The sequence below is a fragment of the Corvus moneduloides genome, chromosome 1 (genome assembly GCF_009650955.1).
Source record: "Corvus moneduloides isolate bCorMon1 chromosome 1, bCorMon1.pri, whole genome shotgun sequence".
NCBI classification, from domain to species: domain Eukaryota; kingdom Metazoa; phylum Chordata; class Aves; order Passeriformes; family Corvidae; genus Corvus; species Corvus moneduloides.
The window spans coordinates 42,173,745-42,195,370 of NC_045476.1; the positions used below are offsets into that span (position 1 = coordinate 42,173,745).

General features: G+C 41.1%; 1 protein-coding gene across 4 annotated transcripts in view; it reads right to left on the minus strand.

The window, feature by feature from the left end:
• The window catches only part of RBMS3 (RNA binding motif single stranded interacting protein 3), a 711,648-nt gene extending 696,751 nt beyond the window's left edge, over window positions 1-14,897 (minus strand). Inside the window, exons 1-2 of one of the 4 annotated variants that reach the window (XM_032107595.1) lie at window positions 14,712-14,897; window positions 13,873-14,063 (exon numbers count right to left, since the gene is read on the minus strand). In XM_032107595.1, coding sequence (XP_031963486.1) covers window positions 13,873-14,052 — 180 coding nt within the window. In that variant the 5' untranslated portion in view covers window positions 14,053-14,063; window positions 14,712-14,897. Of the gene's footprint in view, window positions 1-13,377; window positions 13,543-13,872; window positions 14,606-14,711 lie in introns of those variants that run through there. The other 3 variants (XM_032107598.1, XM_032107611.1, XM_032107605.1) reach the window with 3 other exon arrangements.
• Window positions 14,898-21,626: the final 6,729 nt, after the last annotated feature.

A 21,626-nucleotide genomic window follows, 5' to 3' on the forward strand; every position in this document is an offset into this window, starting at 1 on the left:
GTCTCCTGGTTGCCTAAATATTCAGACAAGGAAGGAAGGGATTAGGCCTGTAAGTCTTCCTGCTCACTGGCCAGCCTGCCAAGCACATCCACCACCCAGCCTCATTCCTCCTGCTGCCTGGCTCTGTGACTGACTGACCTTCCCAGATTCTGCACAGCCACAGCAAATACACCTGGGGCATTCCTGACAGTGGCTGAATTGTCAGCTAAAATAATCACCTGGCTGTCACCAGGAGCAACACAGGTAGGGCAAAGGGGAGCAGCTCAATGCGCATGCTTTCAGTTGACATGGTAAACAGCTAACATATGGTAATTCTAAGGGGGTTGACATGCTGCAGCAAATTATAAAAAGGCTGACACTCAGCTGAAAGAGCTGACACTTGAAAGTTACTCCCTAGCACAAAAGAGAAAAAATGAAAGTGAAATGTGACTGAACTGTTGTCTTGCATGCTCATATTTTGTTGACAAATGTATTTGTAGGTATGAGTTCGGCCCTTTCTTAAGAGTGTCACCATCAGCTGCTGATAAAAAAGCAACCTGACTCTATTACAGATGTGTTACTTTTCAAACTGACGCTCCAGCAAGAGCAAGCGGACAAAGAATTCTGCTCTTATAAATCTGTTGTGCAGGCTAAGGCTACACTATCAACTGCAACATTTGACATTGTTACACATCCCTTCTAAAAAAGACTACTTAGAATTTGAAATACTGCATTATAATGAAATACCTCTTTAAATATATCAACCTTGGAAAATGCAAGTTAGCCAACAGTTTCAACTTCAAAATATATTTCCTTTTTAAGGTGCTTCAAACCACTGTTCAGTTGTTACACTACCACTTTATATCAACTATCTACTACCAAAAATAGATTCAGATTAGGCATCACATCCCCAGCACACTGGCATTCCGGAGCTCAAAGACTGTTTTTGATGCAGCAGGGTATTCAATCTTATACTGTTGAAATATTATCCTTAGTGCTACATGAACATGTAAGTGTACAGGCTTCATTGTAGCAGCAATGTTTAATTACAAAAAGGAAGATGGTACTTCTCACTCAAAACCTCAGAATTCCAAGATCTGATCTGCAAACATGCGAGACTGTAGTGAGTAATTTTATTTATAGTTACATTCATTTTATAAAATTGTCAGCTAATGCATATCAACTTTTGGAGTTTGAGTGCATCTGAAAACTCTCTGTGGATGCCATTTCATTTTAAAAAGCATCAAAGCATTTTCCAGCACAGAATCATACAAGAACGAAGTGGAAGATTTACAGCATTCTCCTGCTCCAAGGAAGGATAATTCCTAATCCCAAACAAAATCTCATCAAGGGACTTTCTAGACGGTTTTGTGTGAAATAGAGTAAGATTTGGACTATGCATGTTCAGTAAAATTGTTATTTTAGTAAACTTTAAACCTTTAGATTTATTTCAAAACAAGACCTGTCCATGTTCCTTCCTTTTTCCCCAAATGTGAAAATTACTCCCAAAATTAAACTGCTCAAAACTGTTCTCTTACAGCTCTGAAGAACACAAGTGAGTTTCAATTTCCCATTGATACTACAGAATGTCATTCTCCTAGGTGTGTAAATGTAAGAATTCTGTAAGCTGTTAGAGCACTGACAATGCACATGTGACCTCATCTGAACCTATTAATAAACCTTCCTCTGGATTATTTTTTAACAATCTGTACCTCTCCACTCCCTCCTGCATAGTTTCTACTCGTAACAAGTTTTACTTGGTCATAAATCATTTTAAGTCAGTAAAATATGACATGCCTGTGAAAAACGTGATGAAATTCCTTTTTTTCTAGTAGGACACAAAATTTGTCTTTAGCCTACTATGAAGTCAAATACTTAACTAAGTCAGCTTTAATGATGGTGTTAGCGTGTTAGATGCACTTTTCCAAACTCTGTGCTTTTAAAATTTATTAATTTACTAATCTTTTGATCCTTACAGATCTGGGCTGATGCTATAGTGTTAAAGCTGCTGTCAGAGAAGTACAGTAATACTCATGGCAAGGGTGTGGTCTCTGCTCTCTATTGCCGAGTCCACAGGAGCACTACCAGCACACCCTGGCACTGGTTTGGAAGGTCAGAAAAGAGGCTAGTAACAGACTACAGATGTGAGGTAAGACTTTGTCGCTCTCTGTGGCCAGTATTGCATTGGCATCCAGTACCAGCTGGACAGATGGAGTATTGAAATAGTATTTTACCTGTGGTGAATGTGCCTCCACATACAAGATCAAGCAGTGGCCTGCCATACAAGCAGGTCCCATTCCCTTATTATTGCTAACTGAGGGAAAAGGATGAACTGCCTTATTCTTCTTTTCTGTAACTCAGCATTTAAAATTTATCACTAGATCCCATCATTGTATTTATGCATTTTACATTGGTTTGGCTTTTAAATATGGATTTTATTATTTTTGCCTCACTGCTGTACATATGCTTTTCCCTCATTATTTTATGCACCACTATAACACAACAGGTGTTGGCTGGAAGAACACAACATCTTCTGCCTTCACTCTGCACAACACATACACTTCTGTTTGTGCACGGAGTAGCTTCGTGCACAGAACATTACTGTACTTATCATCTGGTAGCTCACCTTTTAAATTCTCTGCAGTGATGTCCACACCACCTTTCAGAGGTCCTAACCCCGGCTGCTGAACTTCTGTACTGCTCACAGTGTTCTGGGTAGCTGTGACAGTCTCTGCCACAGATGTATAACAAAACAAGGACCACACTGCATGCTGAGACTATTGATACCACAGAACTGTGTGTCAACAGGTGCAACTGCTCTGACCTGCATCTTAAAAATGGCAAAAGTTCTACCTATGACAGATTCATCTATAATTTTCCTTTGTGTAGGTGAGAAACAAGTCACCTCTATCAGCAAATAAGAGAGTTATGCTTTAGGCCCCTGTTAACTGTTGTGTCACTGTGTCTTCCTGCTCCTAGTTCTTAACAGCAACAACACACAGTACATAATACATAAGCACTTGTTATCTATGGTTTTCTGATTTTACTGTCTCTAGTCTCTTCCAGTTACTACCATCAGATGTGGATGTATGACTAAGGGGTGTTGTGATATGATCATAGGTAACGTGCGCAGTCACTTGCGACATACAGACTGACATTGCAGAATGACACCTTTCCATAGGCTTTGCTTGAACCTGCAGACAAACATGGGCAGTATGGATAGTTCTGGCTATCGGGCACAATGCCACAGTCAATAGGATAGTGTGACCAAACAGATAACCTGCTGTGAGGAGCTAAGTCTAAGTCTAAAACAACAGCAGTTAAGTACAATTGTGACTGCGTCACCTGATCAGTTAGGAAGACCTCAGTGACTGTTCTGTGTGCAGCAGCATGCAAAAGCATGACTGTGAAACACTGCCTAAAGCAAGAAAGTGTTCAAGTCTTACCAACAGGCAGAGCATGCACAGCAGAGAGCAGACCAGAGAGCCCAGAGCCTTCTTCCTGCCCTGAGCAGTGCTTCCCAGCACAGGATGATCCCAGTTTTGATGTTGATCTGGCTGATTATCTCATGACAGTCCTCTGGTTTAACACTTCTTGTAAAGATTCCCTGAACCACATTGACCTTGATCACTTCTGATGCTCTAACCTCCACATGGCCTCTCTCTGAATTGATTCATCAATTATTTATCTTCTGCACAGGGTGTGTCCTCTTGACAAGTTCAAGAAGTGGCACCCTTGGATCCCATTTTAAGGTCTAATAAGGCTATGCTTTGCGTAAGATTACAATAGTGGGTGACACTGTATTAGCCACCTCCCCACTGCGGGACGTAGATGAAGTCTGACTCTTTGTTGCTGCCTTGCTCCTCTTGGTCTCTTGAAAACCTGCATGGCTTTCCTTCCCTCTGAGCTTGCTGCTCCTTCCTTCTCCCTCTGGAAACATATTCATGACCTCCTCCAAACTTAAGTGTTCTCTGTTAAAGCAAAAATTTCCCCAAGCGCACAACAGGCATACTTCAACTACATGCACTGAAGTGACTACAGAACATCTGTGGATGTCTGTCTTTGAGGCCACGCCAGCAACCTCGCCATTTCCCTGCATCCATCTTAACAGCCATCTGATAATGGTGCATCATTTCCTGTGCCACACCATGTGTGCAGGGATGTAGATGATAATGTGGATGATGCCTGCTCTGCTTCAGGAAAAAGTCATTTTATCACTTGGGAATTTCAGCATGTCCCTGACACAGTAAAGTTGAAACATGCTTCCAGTTATAAATTAGTTCATATAGGAGCACTCTAAAAATGGACTGATCTTCCCAAAACCACTTACTAGATCAGGGAAAATTTAGTTTAAGAGCACATCCTATGATAGTCATGGGAGAAATAAGACAGGACAAAAAATGGGGATTTTTAAAGTTTCAAGATCTTTGGGGATATCCTTTTTCCCTGTCATATCTCAAACCCAACTAACCTAAATACTATTGTATCTGTTTTCTTTGGCAAGGACTTGTTGCCTTTTATTAGATATGAAACAATAGGTGGGAGAGAGTAAGCCAATTAATTATTAAAAGGGTTTTCACATACTTTGAAAGTCTGCATGTCCTCGAAGCACACTCAATAAAGTTAACAAGGCTAACCGGGGCACTGTATAATGTCTGTGAAGCCTCAGTGGGTGTTTTGCGAACACTGCGAAATTCTGCTGTGTGCTTCCTTAACTCCACATGGACCCAGTGCACACTTCATAAAGTTCCTTTGCCTCAAAACGTGAACCTTACAAACTCCTCTCTTCTAGCCCTACTCAAAAGTTGCTGCTTTCAATTAGCTTTCCAGCTACTTCCTCTCTGCCCCTCCATGTCACTCCCTCTCACTCTTAATTCACCTGAAGAGCAGAAGTTACCTACAACCTACCCCCACACATCATGCTTACCTGCCCATCTGTGAGGACTTGTAGTCACCCTTCCTGTGTCATGTCTGATTCACACAGTAACTACCCCAAGGCAATAATGTACTCTTCTTGAATCCTCAGAAAAGCACAAAGCCATTTATTTATACTATACTATATTGAACACAAAATTCCCACTAAATATAACAGCCATAAAAATTATCTTTGGTAGATACTAGCCCTTAACTCCCTTCCCACAAACACTTACCTTGAGTATGTTAGTTTGGATCCAAAACCGTAGTTTCTGCTATGGCCACCTAAAAATCAGTACAGACTAGATAATAACCTCAGTGAGACAACCATCACTAGGTAATAGAGAAAAAGAGGTGTCAGTGGTGCTTGAGGCACTCGTTGAAATCAATTAACACAGACTCTATGCTGACAGAACAGGCATGAGCTCCACAGCATTTTATTTTCATTCTCCAATCAATTATAAGAATCCTTTGCAGATGGTCTAGAATGGAATGGGGAAATATTACCTTTATTTTCCCCACACTTGCTGATCACATTAGCACTTTGAACAACTTGTGTAGAATAGCTTTTTGGAGAGAATGAACTCTGTAACCATAGGACAAGGTGTTCAATGGAATGAACTCCGAAGCCCAGGAACAGTAAGTGTATTAACCAAGCTTTGTGGCTTGAGTCTGTAATTTTTATTCAACCAACACTTGCTTTTCAGTCAAGGAAACTGTTTCTATTCTGCTTCTGTAACAAGATTGGTCTTCACTTCATATAATGTATAATGAAAATAACAGCTGCATTTAAACACATGGCAGAAGACATTAGGCATGGAAGAATCACTCCTTTTCTAGTAAATTATGGCTGTCTAATGAATTTTATACATGACTGTCCTTGTCCATACTATGAGCCAAATTGTGTCTTGTTTTATCCCAGCTAAGATGCACTGGTTACTAGAGTTCCTGGAACAGTTAATATTGCCCCTATATCTCAGAATGCAATGTGGAGAATTGAAACAAAACACAAATTTTTGTTATAGGCAGAGGAGAATTTCAGAGCCATGCAGGAAGAATGACAGTGAGGAAGGAAAGAAACTACTGTAGAATAATAACATCTATATTGCCTTTCAGATCTGTTTTTTTTTCTTCTACACATTTAAACATCACACTAAAACCTGATCTGATACCTACTTTCATGGAAATTATTATCAGTGGTCCTGTTGTCACTTTTCCCATTTACAGCTGTAGTCCCATTTTCTTTACTAGTTGGGTATTTGCAGAGACAAGATGTTAGAAAACAATAACTCTACTGAGACTCTGCAACTTTTTATACCCTTACCAGACAATTACTACTGGCAGCTAGTCAGTACAAAAATCCACCTAGCACAGGGTGCTGGGAAATAATCCCAGTCGCTATATGAGCAGCATGGCTACAGCCAGGCAGAGAACAACCAAATATGGAATCAAACAAAAACTGAACCACTTCACACATCAGTAACTATACATCTTTCTTAGCTTAGGCAATTAAGTAAACTGAAACCTCAGTCTAGTAAAACTTACTGTGCCATAAGGTTCAGCACAACACAGTAAGTTTTTACCACAGATAGAGATGGTCTAAAAACACTGTGAGCATCTAGGAAAACACTGGGAATAGCATGCAACAACATGGGTATTGTTCATCTCTAGCTTCATTGATTATCCATTGTCTGAAGCCTCAGATTTGTTACAAGCTGGCACTCAACCCTTGGCCAGGAATTCCTGTGAATACTGGGCTTTTGAGAACAAGCTCTGCTTAAGTGGGAAGGATATGCCATGCACTGGCCAAGCTCTGAGCTGTCATATGCAGTTCTGAATAGGACTGCTTTCCAGTCTCGGCACATAGGCATGAACGCATACCACTACATCCGAATCAAGGCAATGCCCCAACTGCTCAAGAGGAGATAACAAAGCCCTTTTCAGTGCTGCAACTTCCTCCAAGTAGGAATCCTCACAACCCTTCTGCAGCCAAGACAAAATTGCCTTTAGCCAGAGAGTCAGTTCTGTGTCTTCTGCATACAAAACTTGTGGTTGTATTGCCAATGACTCAAGAGCGTTGTTCAGCTCCCACCCATGATGTTCATTGTTTATGTCCCTGAATTTGCTACCTAATCAACTACATATGCACTTAATTTCACTTTGTATTAACTCTAAGCAGTACTTACTTTTCACGAAATCTCCCTATTACAATGAATATCTCTATGTTTACCACAGGAACCAGTCAGGGTGTGATCACCTTTACAAGCTTCATCCACTTATTGATCAGTTGGATGAAAAATTTAAACAGCTGTACAACTGTTAATCTCTGCCAAAACATTTCTCATACAATTTATCTGAGGGGACAACAATTTTAAATAGGATATTCTTCTTGCAGAAATCTCAGTATTGGGTAAAATTTTAAAGAATAGTTCACATGCACTATCAAGCATGTTGTTTTAACACAGACACAGGCAAAGCACAGAAGTCAACCCCTCACTCTCCAACTTTATGCTTTACCATAAACCTCATATTCTCCTCATTACAGATTCTGAGATACAGTTAATTTTCTTCTCAGTAGCTGGTACAGTGCTGTGCTTTGGATTTAGTGTAACAATAATGTTGTCCTACTCTTGACATCTACTTAAGGTAAGATTTTTTCCCGTATCATCGAATCATAGAATCTTAAAATGGTTTGTGCTGGAAGGGACCTTAAAAAAACCCATTTCATTTCAAACCACTTGCCATGGGTAGGGACTCTTTCTACTATACTGAGTTACTTAAAACCCCGTCCAACCAGGCATGGGGCATCCACAACTTCTCTGGGCAACCTGTTCCAGGTGCCCCACCACTCACACAGTAAACAATTTATTCCTAATATCTAATTAAGAATTATCTCTTCCAGTTTAAAGCCTTTCTCCTTGTCCTATCATTCCATGCCCTTGTAAAAAGTCCCTCTCCAGTCTTCTTGTAAGCCCCCTTTACACACTGGAAGGCTACTGTAAAGTCTCCAGAGCTTTCTCGTCTCCAGGCTGAACAACCCCAGCTCTCTCAGCCTGTCTCCATCAGAGAGATGCTCCAGCCCTCTGATCATCTTCGTGGCCTCCTCTGGACTCACTCCAGCAGCTCCATGTCCTCCTTATGTTGGAGCCCCAGAGCTGGATGCAGTGCTCCAGGTGGGGTCCACAAGAGTGGAGCAGAGGGGGAGAATCACCTCCCTTGACCTCCTGGTCATGCAGTAAAGGGAATTCCCACAATATGAGACAAAAATAAATTTTGGAGATATGAAAATAATGAGGTCTTGTTCCCAATGTCTTTTCTCCTTTTGGAGTCTCTGATGTCTAATAAAACATGAGTTTGTTATTCTTGCCTTCAGATACTAACAGTTTCTCTTTTTCTATTCTTCGCATCTGCTTAATTTTGTAATAGAGGCACAGTCTTAGGTTCATCTAAGGATTCATTCTCTCAGCAGAAAGCAAGAGAAAAGTGAGGCAGAGTACATGAAATGCATCAAAATGCAGAAGCAGACATGTCTGCAAAGCAAGGCTTTCAGTTCATAGTGAATTTCCTCTTTTTGATTTTTTTTTAATCTGAATTTTTTACTCAAAGCAGATGGCTCTTGGGTCTTGCTCATTGAAACAGGTTAATGGCACAGTTAAAAGCTTTGCTGCCCACATCAGCAATACAAAGGACTAAAACCTCCCTTCCAGAGGCACCTGCCAGATGCTGTGGCTTTGGGCAGCCATTCCAGGAACACATGTCCAGGAGTGTCCCCACATTCCCATGAGTTAGCCTGCACCCAGAGCTTGAATCTGGGAATGTGCAGGACAAACACCTCAAGATGAGGGACTCAGAATGTCCTGGGTCTGTGGCTTTGGGTCAGGCTCACCACCCAGGCTGCCACCAGGCTCTGGGAACTCTGGAAGAAAAGGGTGCCGACTATTTTTCAGGCCACTTCATCAGGAAGAAACTGAACTATGCAGCTCAATACCAATGTCACGATGGCCCACAGCACAGTTAGGAACAGCTTAAGAACGAAGAATAGGTTCTTAAGAGTGGACCTGAAAAAGATAGAGTTGATGTTGCTGGGCTGGGGAATGATTTCTGAAATCTTCTTAGCAATGATTTAGACAAAGACACATTATTCTCCAGCTCTGTCCTCACTTTAAGCATACACTGGAATTTCTGCCTGACATCAAACTCTCAGAACAGAAACAGCCACATGTATAATTTTCTGCCATGTCTGTGTGGTGAAGAATTTGTCCACCTATGCAGATAATGGCCTGACCTTGACTATTCATGCCTGCATTATATTTGGCAGAACCATAGCCCATGATACACTTGACAAAAAGCCTTCAGTGCTTGGAAACTCCAGCTAATACAAGGTGGTGCATTTTACACTATTATCAGGAGAAGCTGCTACCATCAGCAACCAATAGTGTCATCTATTTCTGCTTTCTTCATCCCACACATCCCATACTGGTTCCTCATATCCATTACTGATTTCAGTTTTAGCTTTTGGTTCTTAATTTCTAATTGCTCAACACAGGATCTGGCAAAAGAAAACTCAATCAAATCTCCAGGAAACAAGACAATGGTTGACAAGTCCTCTTCTGTTCACAATGGAATTGCCTAAGACAAGATAAGCACATCTGATCTGAGACTGGAATGATCTACCCCCTGAAAGAGCCCCCACCATCTGCTTTAAGCATAAACTGCATCTCTTGAGCCTTCTCTCTCCAAATGTAAACGCATAGCAACATTTGGCTTTCCAAATCAAACTAAACTAAATACGTAAGAGAAACTATTAAAAAATAATTCCCCTGCAGTGTCTTCCACTATTCTTGACCTACTGCTTGTGAAGGATGAGTGAACAAGCACTTGATTGTATTGTTGATAGCAGTATTCTTGTAAATACACTAGCAGAAGGCTTTCAGAGACTGATGATCAGATCACATGTACAGCAGAATAGAATTCCCAAGTTAATACCAAGTGCCTTTCCCCAAAGCACTCAGCTTTTCCCCTCTAGAAGCTCACGCTTGGGTGCCATTCTCACACAGCACTATCAGAGGTGAGCATCCTAGGAAATAACAAATAAGGCCACAAAACATCTCAGAACTCTTGCATCAAGCACTGGCAAATTGGTTGTGAACCAGAATACAATGCACCCAGCTTGCTTTTGCTTGCTTTTGCTATAACCTCAGTGTACTCATTTCCATGTAAATACACAGAAAGTTCTTCACTTTGGAGCTATTTCACAGATGGTTTTATATCTGGAATGTAGGTATAAAGTGAAAGCTCTGGGTGTGTTTGTAGATCATTTGTGCTAAATGATTTGTGCATACCACAGAGATACAGAAGTCCTCCTCAGTATGAAACATGACATTACCAAATCCATACCTCAGACCAACTTTGGGAAAACCTGGGGGCTTTGGAAAATGGAAACACTGTAATAGACTGGCTGTAGCTGAGGCCTTGAAAGTCCTAACTCAGGGTTCAGGGTACCACCTCTGGGAAAACTCTGCCCATCCTGAGCTGTGAACTGTGATAAACCTCACCCATAGTCACCGGTCTGCAAAAGAATTGCAAAGCTGCCTTCTACTCCCAAAGTGCTCCAGTGCTCCTTACGCTGATCCTTGGAAAGATGCAACCATTCCAAGATAAGCTGGAAAGAATCCTTGGTACAATTTAGGGGCCTGCATCCTTTGGCACTGAGTCATGGAGTGGCAAGATGGTGCGACAATCCACCCACACAACCTGTCACAGGCATCAGCTGCACCTCCAGCCAGGAATGAACAGCCAGAATTGCAGGTTGTTCTCTCCCCCAGTCACTCACTTTGCCATACTGGAGAATGTCAACATGCTTCTGTATATAGGGTTAGACCTATATGCTTTCAACTAAAATAACAGAAAACATTGTAGGAGTGTTGAAAAATATTTTCTGATGTGTTTTGCTTTAAGAGAAAAACATAGCATCCATATAGAGTCAGCCTATATAGAGTCAGTAGAGAAGTACTCTACTATTTGTGCTTCATTTTCTCCCACCCAAATGGCAACTATGCTTTAAAGCACGAAGCACTGTATATTTAATAAATTATAAAGTCAATCTTCATAATTTCTATTCTCATACATCAGTCAGAGATAGTTTCAACAGAAAGATATATGAGAAGTAACCTAGGTCTTCCTCCAACAAAGCACTTAAGCACACATTTCATCATGTCAGCATCCCAGCTGAAGACAGTGGGATATATTTCAAGCTACACATGTTTCAAAATTTTATTGAAGTTCAACAACAAATAATAAAAAAGCTAATATACAGCAGGAAAAAACCCTTCAATATCCATATAGGTAAGGCTATGGTAGCATCTTCTACTGAAATTCCATAGGCTTAGGAAAATACTTGCTTTGGTTAATTCAGCAATGTTCCTTTTGGAGGCAGTGACAAAAAATACCTTTATTAGAACATAAATTTGACCCAGCTCCATTTAGATGGAAGTAAAACTCTTTTTATCTCCACTGGAAATGGAGCTCAATGATTAAATACAAGATTTTTTTATAATTGAAGCATGATCCCAAAAAACAAATCTGACAGTGAAATCATGAGACATTGTAAGATCTTAATATTTAGTTAGTCATAATTATACACATGTCAGGAATCCAGGTTCTAATGTCCTTTACAATTTCCACATAGAGCTCTTACACTTCTAAGATGCATCAGGGTGCCTCTGATGTTTGTATAAGGGCCAAATAAACAATGGTACAGTTATTTCAATCCATTTAGAAAGTTCTTAGGTGATGTTTCCAGAAATGCTTGAATTTAGTTTTGTAGTTGACCTGGGTTTTTTCCACAATAGTGTTGGATTTTACTATCACTTTAATGGGTTTTTCCCTTCTCACCATATTTCTAGTGCCAGTACTTTACCAGATATCTGAAATAGTTCTGCACTAATAAGAAGTACTGGTTGTCCTGGGACAGCATCCAGAAAAGATACATACATTTAGGGGAGGTTTGAAATATCACAGCACATCCCAAAAATACAAGCTAGTCATTGCAACAACCTTGGCAATGGCAAGCTTGGAAAAGCTAATAGTGGATTTTAAAAAGAAGAATATAACACAGTACTTTAGCATGGCTATAGATAGGACAAAAAAAAAAAAAAAAAAAAAAAAGTAGTACTTTTGTTTCTATGTCCAGAAAATGCTGGCAGATACAGAATAAAATAGTGCAATCCTGAGTCATCTAAATACATTAATTAGCCACACCACAGAGAATCGGGCCTTCTTTGGTGCTCATTCACCTTGAGTCACACCTTCTTTGCCTTCCTCATGTCCATGATTGGTAAAACATTAGACAGACTGTGTGGCACATCAGAAAGTAATTATTGAGCATGGATTTCTGCTGATGGCAGGGTTTTAAAATGCTCGAGGCAGTGGCACAACGAAGTCATGTGTAAATGGCAACCTTGGCTCTACACCTTAATTTTTTTAAATAAAATAATTTTAAGTTTAGTAAGTAGCACAATGCAAGGGAAGGGATCCTAGAAACAAACACACACACACAAATCATTCAGCTATGTACAGTAACATACAGTCACGACAGAATTAAATATTCATAAACTCAGAGGAGATGAAATTCTGTGTTCATCTATCACAAGATGTAAACCACCAGTTACCATTTTAAAAATAAAGCCCTTGTATCCACCCTCTTAAACTGTACAGGCCCTGTTTAAATGATCCAGCATCGATACTCTCTTTTAATTAAAACAGTAGCACAGATTTTACTGAACAGTAACAAACGTAAAAGTGTAGGAGGCAAATGCTGAAAACTCGGGGTCTACAGTTAAAAACACAATTTTTAAAAAATACCTAGTCTTTCTCATGATAATTGGAGCTCTAACCATGTAAATATGTGGTGTGACATTGTTGCATTGATTTATTGCATTGCTCGTTTACATTCCTTCATTGTGTTACTGTTCTCTTACACATTTGTAACAAAACCAAACTATAGTAAAACTAGTTGAAGAAACACGGCTCAAATCCAGTACATGCCAACATTTCTTTTTTACATTACTCTAGGATTATAATCTGTTTGGGGATATCTGTGCATTCAGAGAATTACTCGGATTTCAATAAAATATAAACGGATGTGTTTTACAGTCTAGCACACATGGATCACACCTTGCAACCATCACCGAATTACGATGAAACTTACACATTTACCGGTCTCTGCCTGTCACAGACCTACAGACACGGCAGAATTCATCGGCTTCAGTTTAGCAAACCCATGCCGAGAAAAATGAATGGAAGTGAAGACAGTGCCCACAGACAAAAGCACTGATCAATGCACTCCGCTGACATTATCTTAATGGCAACCTTTTCCCATCCCATCCTCCCTACTTTCCGATTCTCCCAGCAGCAGACACATCCGCACCAAAGGGTGCGATCTGACCCATTTCTCGCTCAACTCCGTCACCCGCAGGTTCTCACTCGGCAGCGAGCAGCGTCCCCCGGTCCGCAATGACACAGCAGGGCTGGAGGGACACAGCACCCGAGCTCCTTCCCCAAGTGACTCGCCCCTCGCCGCCGGGTGGAAGTCGAGGCGAGGCGCGGGCAGGGAAGAGGAGCGGCGGCCCCGCCGGCCGCGGCCCCTCGAAGTGAGGTTAAACTTTGGCGGCGGCACCTGGGCCGCTCCCGCCGGGCGGGCGGGCGGAACAATGCCCGGCGCCCCGGGCCCGGCGGCGGCGGTCCCGTGCTCCCCGCCCCGCCACCCCCGTGTCCTCAGACAACCTCCGCCGCCGGCCCCCCGCCTCCCGCCGCCGCGCTGACAAAGGGCGGCGCGGGGCTGCCCGCGGCCGGGGCCGGCGGGAGCGGGACCGGGAGCGGCCCCGGGAGCGGCCCCGCCCGCCCCGCCGAGCGCGGCCCCGGGCAGCCGGCCCCTCCGGCGGGCGCGGCGCCGGCCGGCCGGCGGCCGAGCGGACCTACCTTTTTGTCCTCTTTCTCGCTGCCGTGCCTCCGCTCCGGGTGGCCGCTGTCGGCGGCGGGGGCCGGCTCCGCGGGCTGCCCATCGCGGTGGTGCGGGCGCTGGTGCGGGCAGCCGCCAGACCCCGCCGCCGGGGGGATGGGCTCCGGGCACGGAGAAACTCCCTTAACATCCATCTCCATCTTCCAGTTCACTGTATTGCGAGACAAAAGCAGGCAAACACTTTCCACCACCCCGCGTCTTTCTTCGGCTTTCCTTTCTCCCTCTTTTCTTTTTTCCTTCTTTCTTTCTCTCTTTTTGTTTTCCTCCTTCCTCCCTTCCTTCCTTTTCCCCCCTCAGGAGGCCGTGACACGCATGGCTCTGGCCGCGGCTGCTGCACCGATCCGGCGGCTGCAATTCTCCCCTAGATCCTCCAGACTTTTGTATCCAGCGTGCGTGTGTAAGAGTGGCTGTGTGTGTGTGTGTGTGTGTGTGTGTGTGTCCTTGGCACGGCGGCCTTCAATCGCCCCGAAACAGCAAACGGTAACTAAGCAGATCTCTCGCCACGAAGATCAACTCCCGGCCCCAGCCTAATTGTGGTGGTTATTTACTTTACGCTATCTGTGTCCCAGGCCCGGACAAGCCCTCCTGGCTGCAGCCGTTTGAACAAAGTTAACTGGAGAGAGCCGAGCCCGGGGAGGGGGTGGGGGCGAGGGGAAACCACCGAGGTTTAACACGGGGGAAGTGACAATAACCCGGTAATGTCAAGTAAAAGTTAAACCTCCCCCTTCTTCCCCTCCCCCTCCCCTCTCCACAGCCCAGGCAAGCGCAATACAGCAAAGCAAAACAAGCGATTTCAGACCTGTGCAAGGTGCTGGTGGCGAGAAGAGACGAGCATTTACCCGATTGTTGCTTTTATTTTATTTTCCCCTCGTCTCTCCCCCCAGCACCACCCGCTATTGCAAATGTGGGCTCCTTGATGTTAATCTCCTCTCCGCGGTCTGAGTCTATGCGTGTGACTGGAGCTCCCTCTCTCTCAGGCTGCCAGCGCCACGCAGCACTGCACAAGGAGAACTGGAGTAAGGAGAAAAACAGGAACAAATCCAGGCTGGAAATCTAAATCAGTACTAGCCACAGGCTCTCCGATTTTATCAACATAGATAGAAGAAAAAAAAAAAATCGCGCGTAAGCTTCTAAATCAATTGTGACCGCAGTGCACTCTCAACTGTTCCATTCTTTGTGTTATCTTCCTTCTCAGACTGAAGTTAGACATGGTAGAGGAAAATGCAATCTCATTAAGAGTGGTTTATACCAAAACAAGAATTTTTTTGGTGGTGTCAGAGCCAAGCCAACTCTTCAGCTCTTCCCCTTTTCATTTCAAAGAGATGAATGGTGAGCACAGACCTGATCGTTCTTAAATCAGGACATTATCAGGTGACCAGTCTGCACTTCTAAATATAACACCACATTGTCCTGAGGAGCAGCTGCTCTGAAAGTTAACTGGAAACATCTCCTAAGAGCCTGCAGTGCAAAGATCTGATCTATACATCACCTGGCTGATGCATGTACTGACCTCTCCAATAGGGACTACCCACTCTGCAGAGATACCTGGCCACATCCTCAGGAGCTGGTCTATTTTACACCAAGAGAGAACCTGTCCCAGGATATTTTGGGAAGCGGGTGACTATCAGGTATTTTATGACACCCTTTTGTTCCTGGCCTTGGGTTCTGTTATCCCCAACAGTATTGTTACTGTGGGAACCTGAACAGTTCTTAATGCTATCATATATTTAGACAAAGGGCAAGAGCTAATCTTACAATAGAGAAAAAAAAAGTCTTTGTCATACACCAAAGATGTAATTTTAAAATACACATCTCTAAAGATCCTTTCATATTATTCTCAAAGCATGTCAAGTATTTGCAGGCCCTTCTGTCTTCTCAGATTGGTGCAAATGAGGACCCTTTCTATTGAAATTACCAGCATAAATGTTTAAAACTAAGGTAAACAATTAGACAATCAAGCCATATATATTAACATTTATAATCAAATACTTTAAACTACTTACAATCATCCATTTGTAATCATTGCAATAGACTTTATTGAAAGACTGCATTTTGGGGTAGAAAGCCTTAAACCTTCTGGATACTCTGGCAGTTTTGGTCTCATAAGCAAAAAGCAGTACTTACTGCAGAGAGGCACTTTGGGGGGATGTTTGAACATGTACCAAGGTGTACGCGGCTGCAGAATTGCCCAGAACAAAGCCATGAGCCCACACAGCTGATAAGCCATCCCACTGTCTGTCCACTTGCACAGTCACCCCTTCCACAAAGGAAAAGACATGCAAGGAACAAACTTCCATCTTCAAGAGTTTTTCCTGTTTCAGTCAAAGTACTTCCAGTATCCCAGGTTAGAAAATGGCAAAATAAAAGTGAAAATAAAAACATTGTTCATTCAGGCACTACAGTGCACATTTATAAAAACAACTGATAAATTACATAGAAAACTTCCCATGGTGGGTAATACTAAATAATCCTGTTAGAAAATAACGATTCCAAATCTACCATCTTGAGGACTGTAAAGTAAAATTCAAAGCAAAACCAGACAATCTAAAAATTCAGAAAAACTTACCCAAGTAAAAATATTTTGCCATGTGCTCTGAAGATTACTGGAGCTGGACATTGGCAGTGAACCAAGGAAAACTAATTCCAAACGTGGGGGCCCTGGATTCAGAAAGCTCTGTACCTAATCCTAGAGAGTTTAACCCCCAAAACCAAAAGAAACTTCTGAGATAGTTTAAGTCAACATGATCATACGTAAGAAGAAAAGGGCAGGCCCTAGACTACATGAAAGTCAGTAAAAAGTCTTGTATTTGGCTGCTGATTTTCAAACTTCCCTTTCCTTCTCTTTTTTTTCCCCCATCTTTCCTTTTTGTGCTGCAAGAGATTTACAACTCTATTGCAAAAATAAAATTATTAAAAACAATTCATCATAACAGTGTGCTCTCAGTTTTTCTCTGCACGAACCAGATTGCTGTTATTCAAAGTATTTCGAGAGAAGCCTAAGTAGAATATGTTATTTTAGGTTAAGGTAAAGTTCTGAATAATCATTGCAAATTTCAGTGAGAGAAATAATGATCTCCAGGCCAAGCAAACTTTCAGATACAAACAGTAACCACATATCTAGAAACACTAACAATTTGGACAGAAAAATATAATCTGAACCAGCAACCTGGAGAGATATGAAGCATGACCTCCTTTCAGGCTCTTCAGTGGTCCTTCTGAAGAGTGGGACCACAGACTATGATAATGCAATAAGACACAAAGCTGAACTGTTCATCGGTATTGCCTGATGAAAAGGTTTTGGAACCTTCAACTTATTTGGTACATTCATTGAACTAAAAACACAGAATTGTATTTGGAGCTGAGGTAGAAGAATGGTGAACCAGAATGCTTTACCACATGGCGACTGTATTGGAAGAGGATGCATTGAGAAGCAGAAAGAGGGGAGTCTCACTAGAGGGCAAGCCAATCCACACCAAAAAGGTTGAATTCCTAAGAAAGCAACATCATGTTGAATGCTTTTCAGATGTGCTGACAGGCTGAAAAAAATTAGCATGGATCTTTCACTTATGTGGTAAAACAGCATATAATTTCGTTTCTATATAGAATAATAAACTGAATATGGACTATCTATTACCATACACAACATACATTAAGAATTTCTGAGCCCAGATCTATTATTCGTTTTTCAAGAGAAATAGCATTAAAATATTGCTGGTGAAATCAATACTATGACTCATTAACACACATTCCATGCTCTTGCATATTTTGCAGTTGTGTGTTGTACTGTAAAATGGGTGTAGGTGACTAAATAGATTCCAGAGATACTGATGTTCTAAACTGCAAAAGGAAAACCTTTCATGATGAAGTACATTCTTTGTAGTTCAAAAAATTAAACTCAGGGAGTGATGACAATATGAATTTAATTACCAATTAGGTAAGGCCAAGAATTGGACAATTTGATGGCAAGGGTCAAAGACTTCTTCTAGAATCCAGTGTAATTTTTATCTTGTTATTCTTGGTTATGATCAGATGATAGTAAAATATACTGTGCGACCAACATGGCAGGGAGATTCTACGTAGTCCTAATTAATAAGGCTAGAAATGGTGGGAAGACATGCACAAATTAAATGAGTTGCCTAAGATCATAAAGTAGTTCAGCATCAGATTAAAAAGAACATTTACGCCCTTTCCACAATCTCTTCTTTTGGTCATTTATTTCACTTAACAATTTGTCACTTCTTATGAGTAGTTAGGATAACTGCTCAGAAACTAACTAAAACATTTACTGATATTTACTTACATAAGAATTAATATTCAAAGATATTTTCAGATCTTTCTCAAGCACATTTACATTTACATTAATGTGGATAAACTGAAGATGTTGCATGTAAAATGTACGAAAGTGGCTATTACAAATTAGCTAGATTTATGCAATCTTTATAAAAATGTACCTATTGGAACATTTGGCTTTCTGCTGCTTCACAAATATGTTGGTTCAGGATTCGTCTGTCCACTGCATTCAGCATTTGAATAATTTTGACCTTTTACCACCCTTACACAATTTAAATAAAAGGTTTCCTGTTGTCAACACAAGCTCCTTGGGGCCTCACTCAACACTCTTATCTGTCAACTTGCATTCTAGGCTATTTCATTTCTGGCTAAAGAGTTGCAAACAGAGTTGCTTTCTCATGAAGACTCTGACTTTATTGATAATTCTCTCCATTCTATACCTTTCAAAGTGGCTAATACAAATATCCAATGAGTCATTTTCACACTCATCGATCTCTGCTTCTGCACTCTTAGGCACTTTATTGCAGGCATGCAAACATTCAGTAACCTGGGGACTTCTGTAATTTTTGAGATCTATCTATGCAGGTATTTTCTGTCTCAGAAAGTCTATAATTTAATATGCTTAATAAATGCTATCCTAAAACAATTACATTGCACTGGGATATAAAGACATGCTGTGAATGCTCATAGAGAATAAAAGCTGAATATACTATTTGAATTTCAACATTGTCTACAAAGTCCAGCATGAAAATTGATACATTACAAGCTACATTTTCAAAAGCATCTTGTCTTCTAGCTTTCTACCCACAATTTAATTTCACTTCTCCCCTGTGTTCTAACATTTTTGCTCACAGGTACCAAAACCACATAGAATGGCTGCACAATTCAAGCCTTGAGTGATATTTTTTGATACCCTTAAAGACTTATCTCTGTTCCTTTTTTGGAATAAAGAATCCTGTAACCTTTGGGAGATCCACTGAACTCCTACATCTCCTTTTCTAGAAAGCCATCAAAATAGAATTGATAGGCTTGATGATTTTTAAACATGAACATAGCTCCTTGTAGTTTAAATTCTACATGACTGACAAACAAAACTATCCTCTGGCCATAGCCTGAGCTTCATCCTTCCTTGCCCAAGACACTGCAGTGAGAGCAACGGCCATGCACTCACTTTCAATAGTGGCATCAGGATTTGAGCACACAAGTATCTGCTTTTCTGAGAGTTGGCCTGGACTCATAGCTAGTCAAGATATCACTGGGTGGGAGACACAAAGGGAAGAAATGCATCTCTGAGGGAAATGGGTGGGCAGCACAGCCAATTTTGTTCCACACAATCTGAAAACCTCTGTATTTCACTGGGTGATGCTGCGGTCTTCTCAGTTCCTGTGGTAAGCCTGGATCTGTGTCAAATTGAAAAGTTTGACGTAGTTTTCAGTACTTGGGAAAGGAAGATCTCCACTGAGTTAACTTAGGTTAGAAAATGGGAAAAAAGTAATTTGTCGCTGTAATGATTTTTAGAAACAAAAAAAAATGGGAGATGCTTTAAAACAACAGAAAAAGAATTTGTCTATGTAATTTCTTAATGGGTGCTAAGTCTTCATTACTAGAGATGAAACTTTCAGAAGCAGATAAAGGCATGAGAATGTTCTACAAGGGATACAACATCTCCAGTGGCAGCCAAGCGTTGGTGTGCAAGGACTGAAATTTGGAGTCACACTAGCAGGGAGAGATGGGGACAAGATGATGTGTGGGCTAAGCCCTTCAGTATTTCTGTTTCACCAGCTGAGCTGAAAGCCACACACAGCCTTGCTGAGTAAAGTGCAGAGGAGATTTGTGGAGGAACTAGTGCAGGTCTTGGGAGCACCAACTCCTGTCTGATTTTCCATGCTATGGAGTGTTCCTTGTGCCTTTATTTCTAATACGCCCAGTAGAATCGTAGGGAAACATCATCAGAGCAGGAACATGCCATGGGGTAAGGAGAAAGCCCAAAACAATTGTGTTTAGCTCCAGCAACCCCTTTTTATTCCTGGGTTTTTTTCTCCTTTCCCAATCTCTTTTCATTGCTTCTGTCTCTTGTAGTAGGGAGAAGCATAAGGACTCAATGTGCTAATAGCATCTTATTCTTTTCATAGCAGACTGCATATATACATATGCAAATGCAGTTTTGAGCTGGGATGATGGGTTTTGTTTAAAACTGTCAAAACTGAAGTCTGGAGAATTTTCTTGATGATGAAAATAGATGAGTAATCCATTTGGTAGTATCTGTGTAAACAGTATGCACAAACCTACTTTCTTAAAACATTTCTGCTTTTACTTCTTAAATTAATGCATACTGCTCAATTTTACTACTTCTTTCAACTTCTGCTGACTCTCTGGTCCTGCTGAGATATGCCCCATTCTCTCCTTGTTCCTTCTGTAGATTGGAAATACATTTAAACTCATCAAAATTCTGAGAGTTAAAAAAACCCAAAGTGTTAAGCATAAATAAGACTGAACACAATTCATCGCATCTTCTTAAGGCTAAAAAATTGATAACAAGCATATACATTATCAATTACTCTTCTATTCAACTGCTGGAACTTGAGTACAGTGTTTTACAGTTTTGTCCACTATATTCAGGTCTTAACCTGCAACTGGTTGAATCCAGTGAGACAGAGAGTATGTATTTAAACAGTATAGTCTTCAGCACTTTAATTAATATTTAGAAAAGTTTGACTTCACTGTTTCTGCCTATGATAAACCTGTTTTGATGCCAGTATTACAACTACAAGGTGAAATAAAGGACATGGTTCTGAAGGGGAAACACAAAATCTAGAACTTTCCCTTTCCAAAATAATTTTGAATTCCATAAATAGTTTCAATATATCTGTACTTTGGAGCTAGCAATGTCTCCTCAATTGTAAAAGCCATGTTTTCATTATTTCTGCTTTTGTTGGGTGCTATAGAGAAAAGAACCCCACCAAGTAAAAATCTAAAAGAAACTTTTGCTGAGTGGGATATCATATATCTTCAAAAAGCAACATGAAAAAATTATTTTTAATTTTTCTACTCAGAACTGTAGAGTTTAAAACAGACATTTGAACGAGTGAGTATGAAGCAAATTAATGAGGAAATGAGAATACTAGAAGATGCAAAAACCTAGGAAACTGATGAAAATTAAAAACCCTGCAAACAATTTTCTGACTCTGAATAGCAAACTCAAGAGAGATGAAAGATGAATGCATCAAAAAGAATATCTTTTTGTTCCTTGAAAGAATAGGTTATTGTCTACTTGTATTTCTTGGGCACCATCACTGGTAGTGCATGCACAAAAAAAAACAATGGAAGACACATCCCTGCCCCAAGGAATGTACAATCAAAAGAGCCAATGGAAAAATGTCCAGTCATTGCAAAATGAATAGAATTAGATCCAAAATTAAGCAAA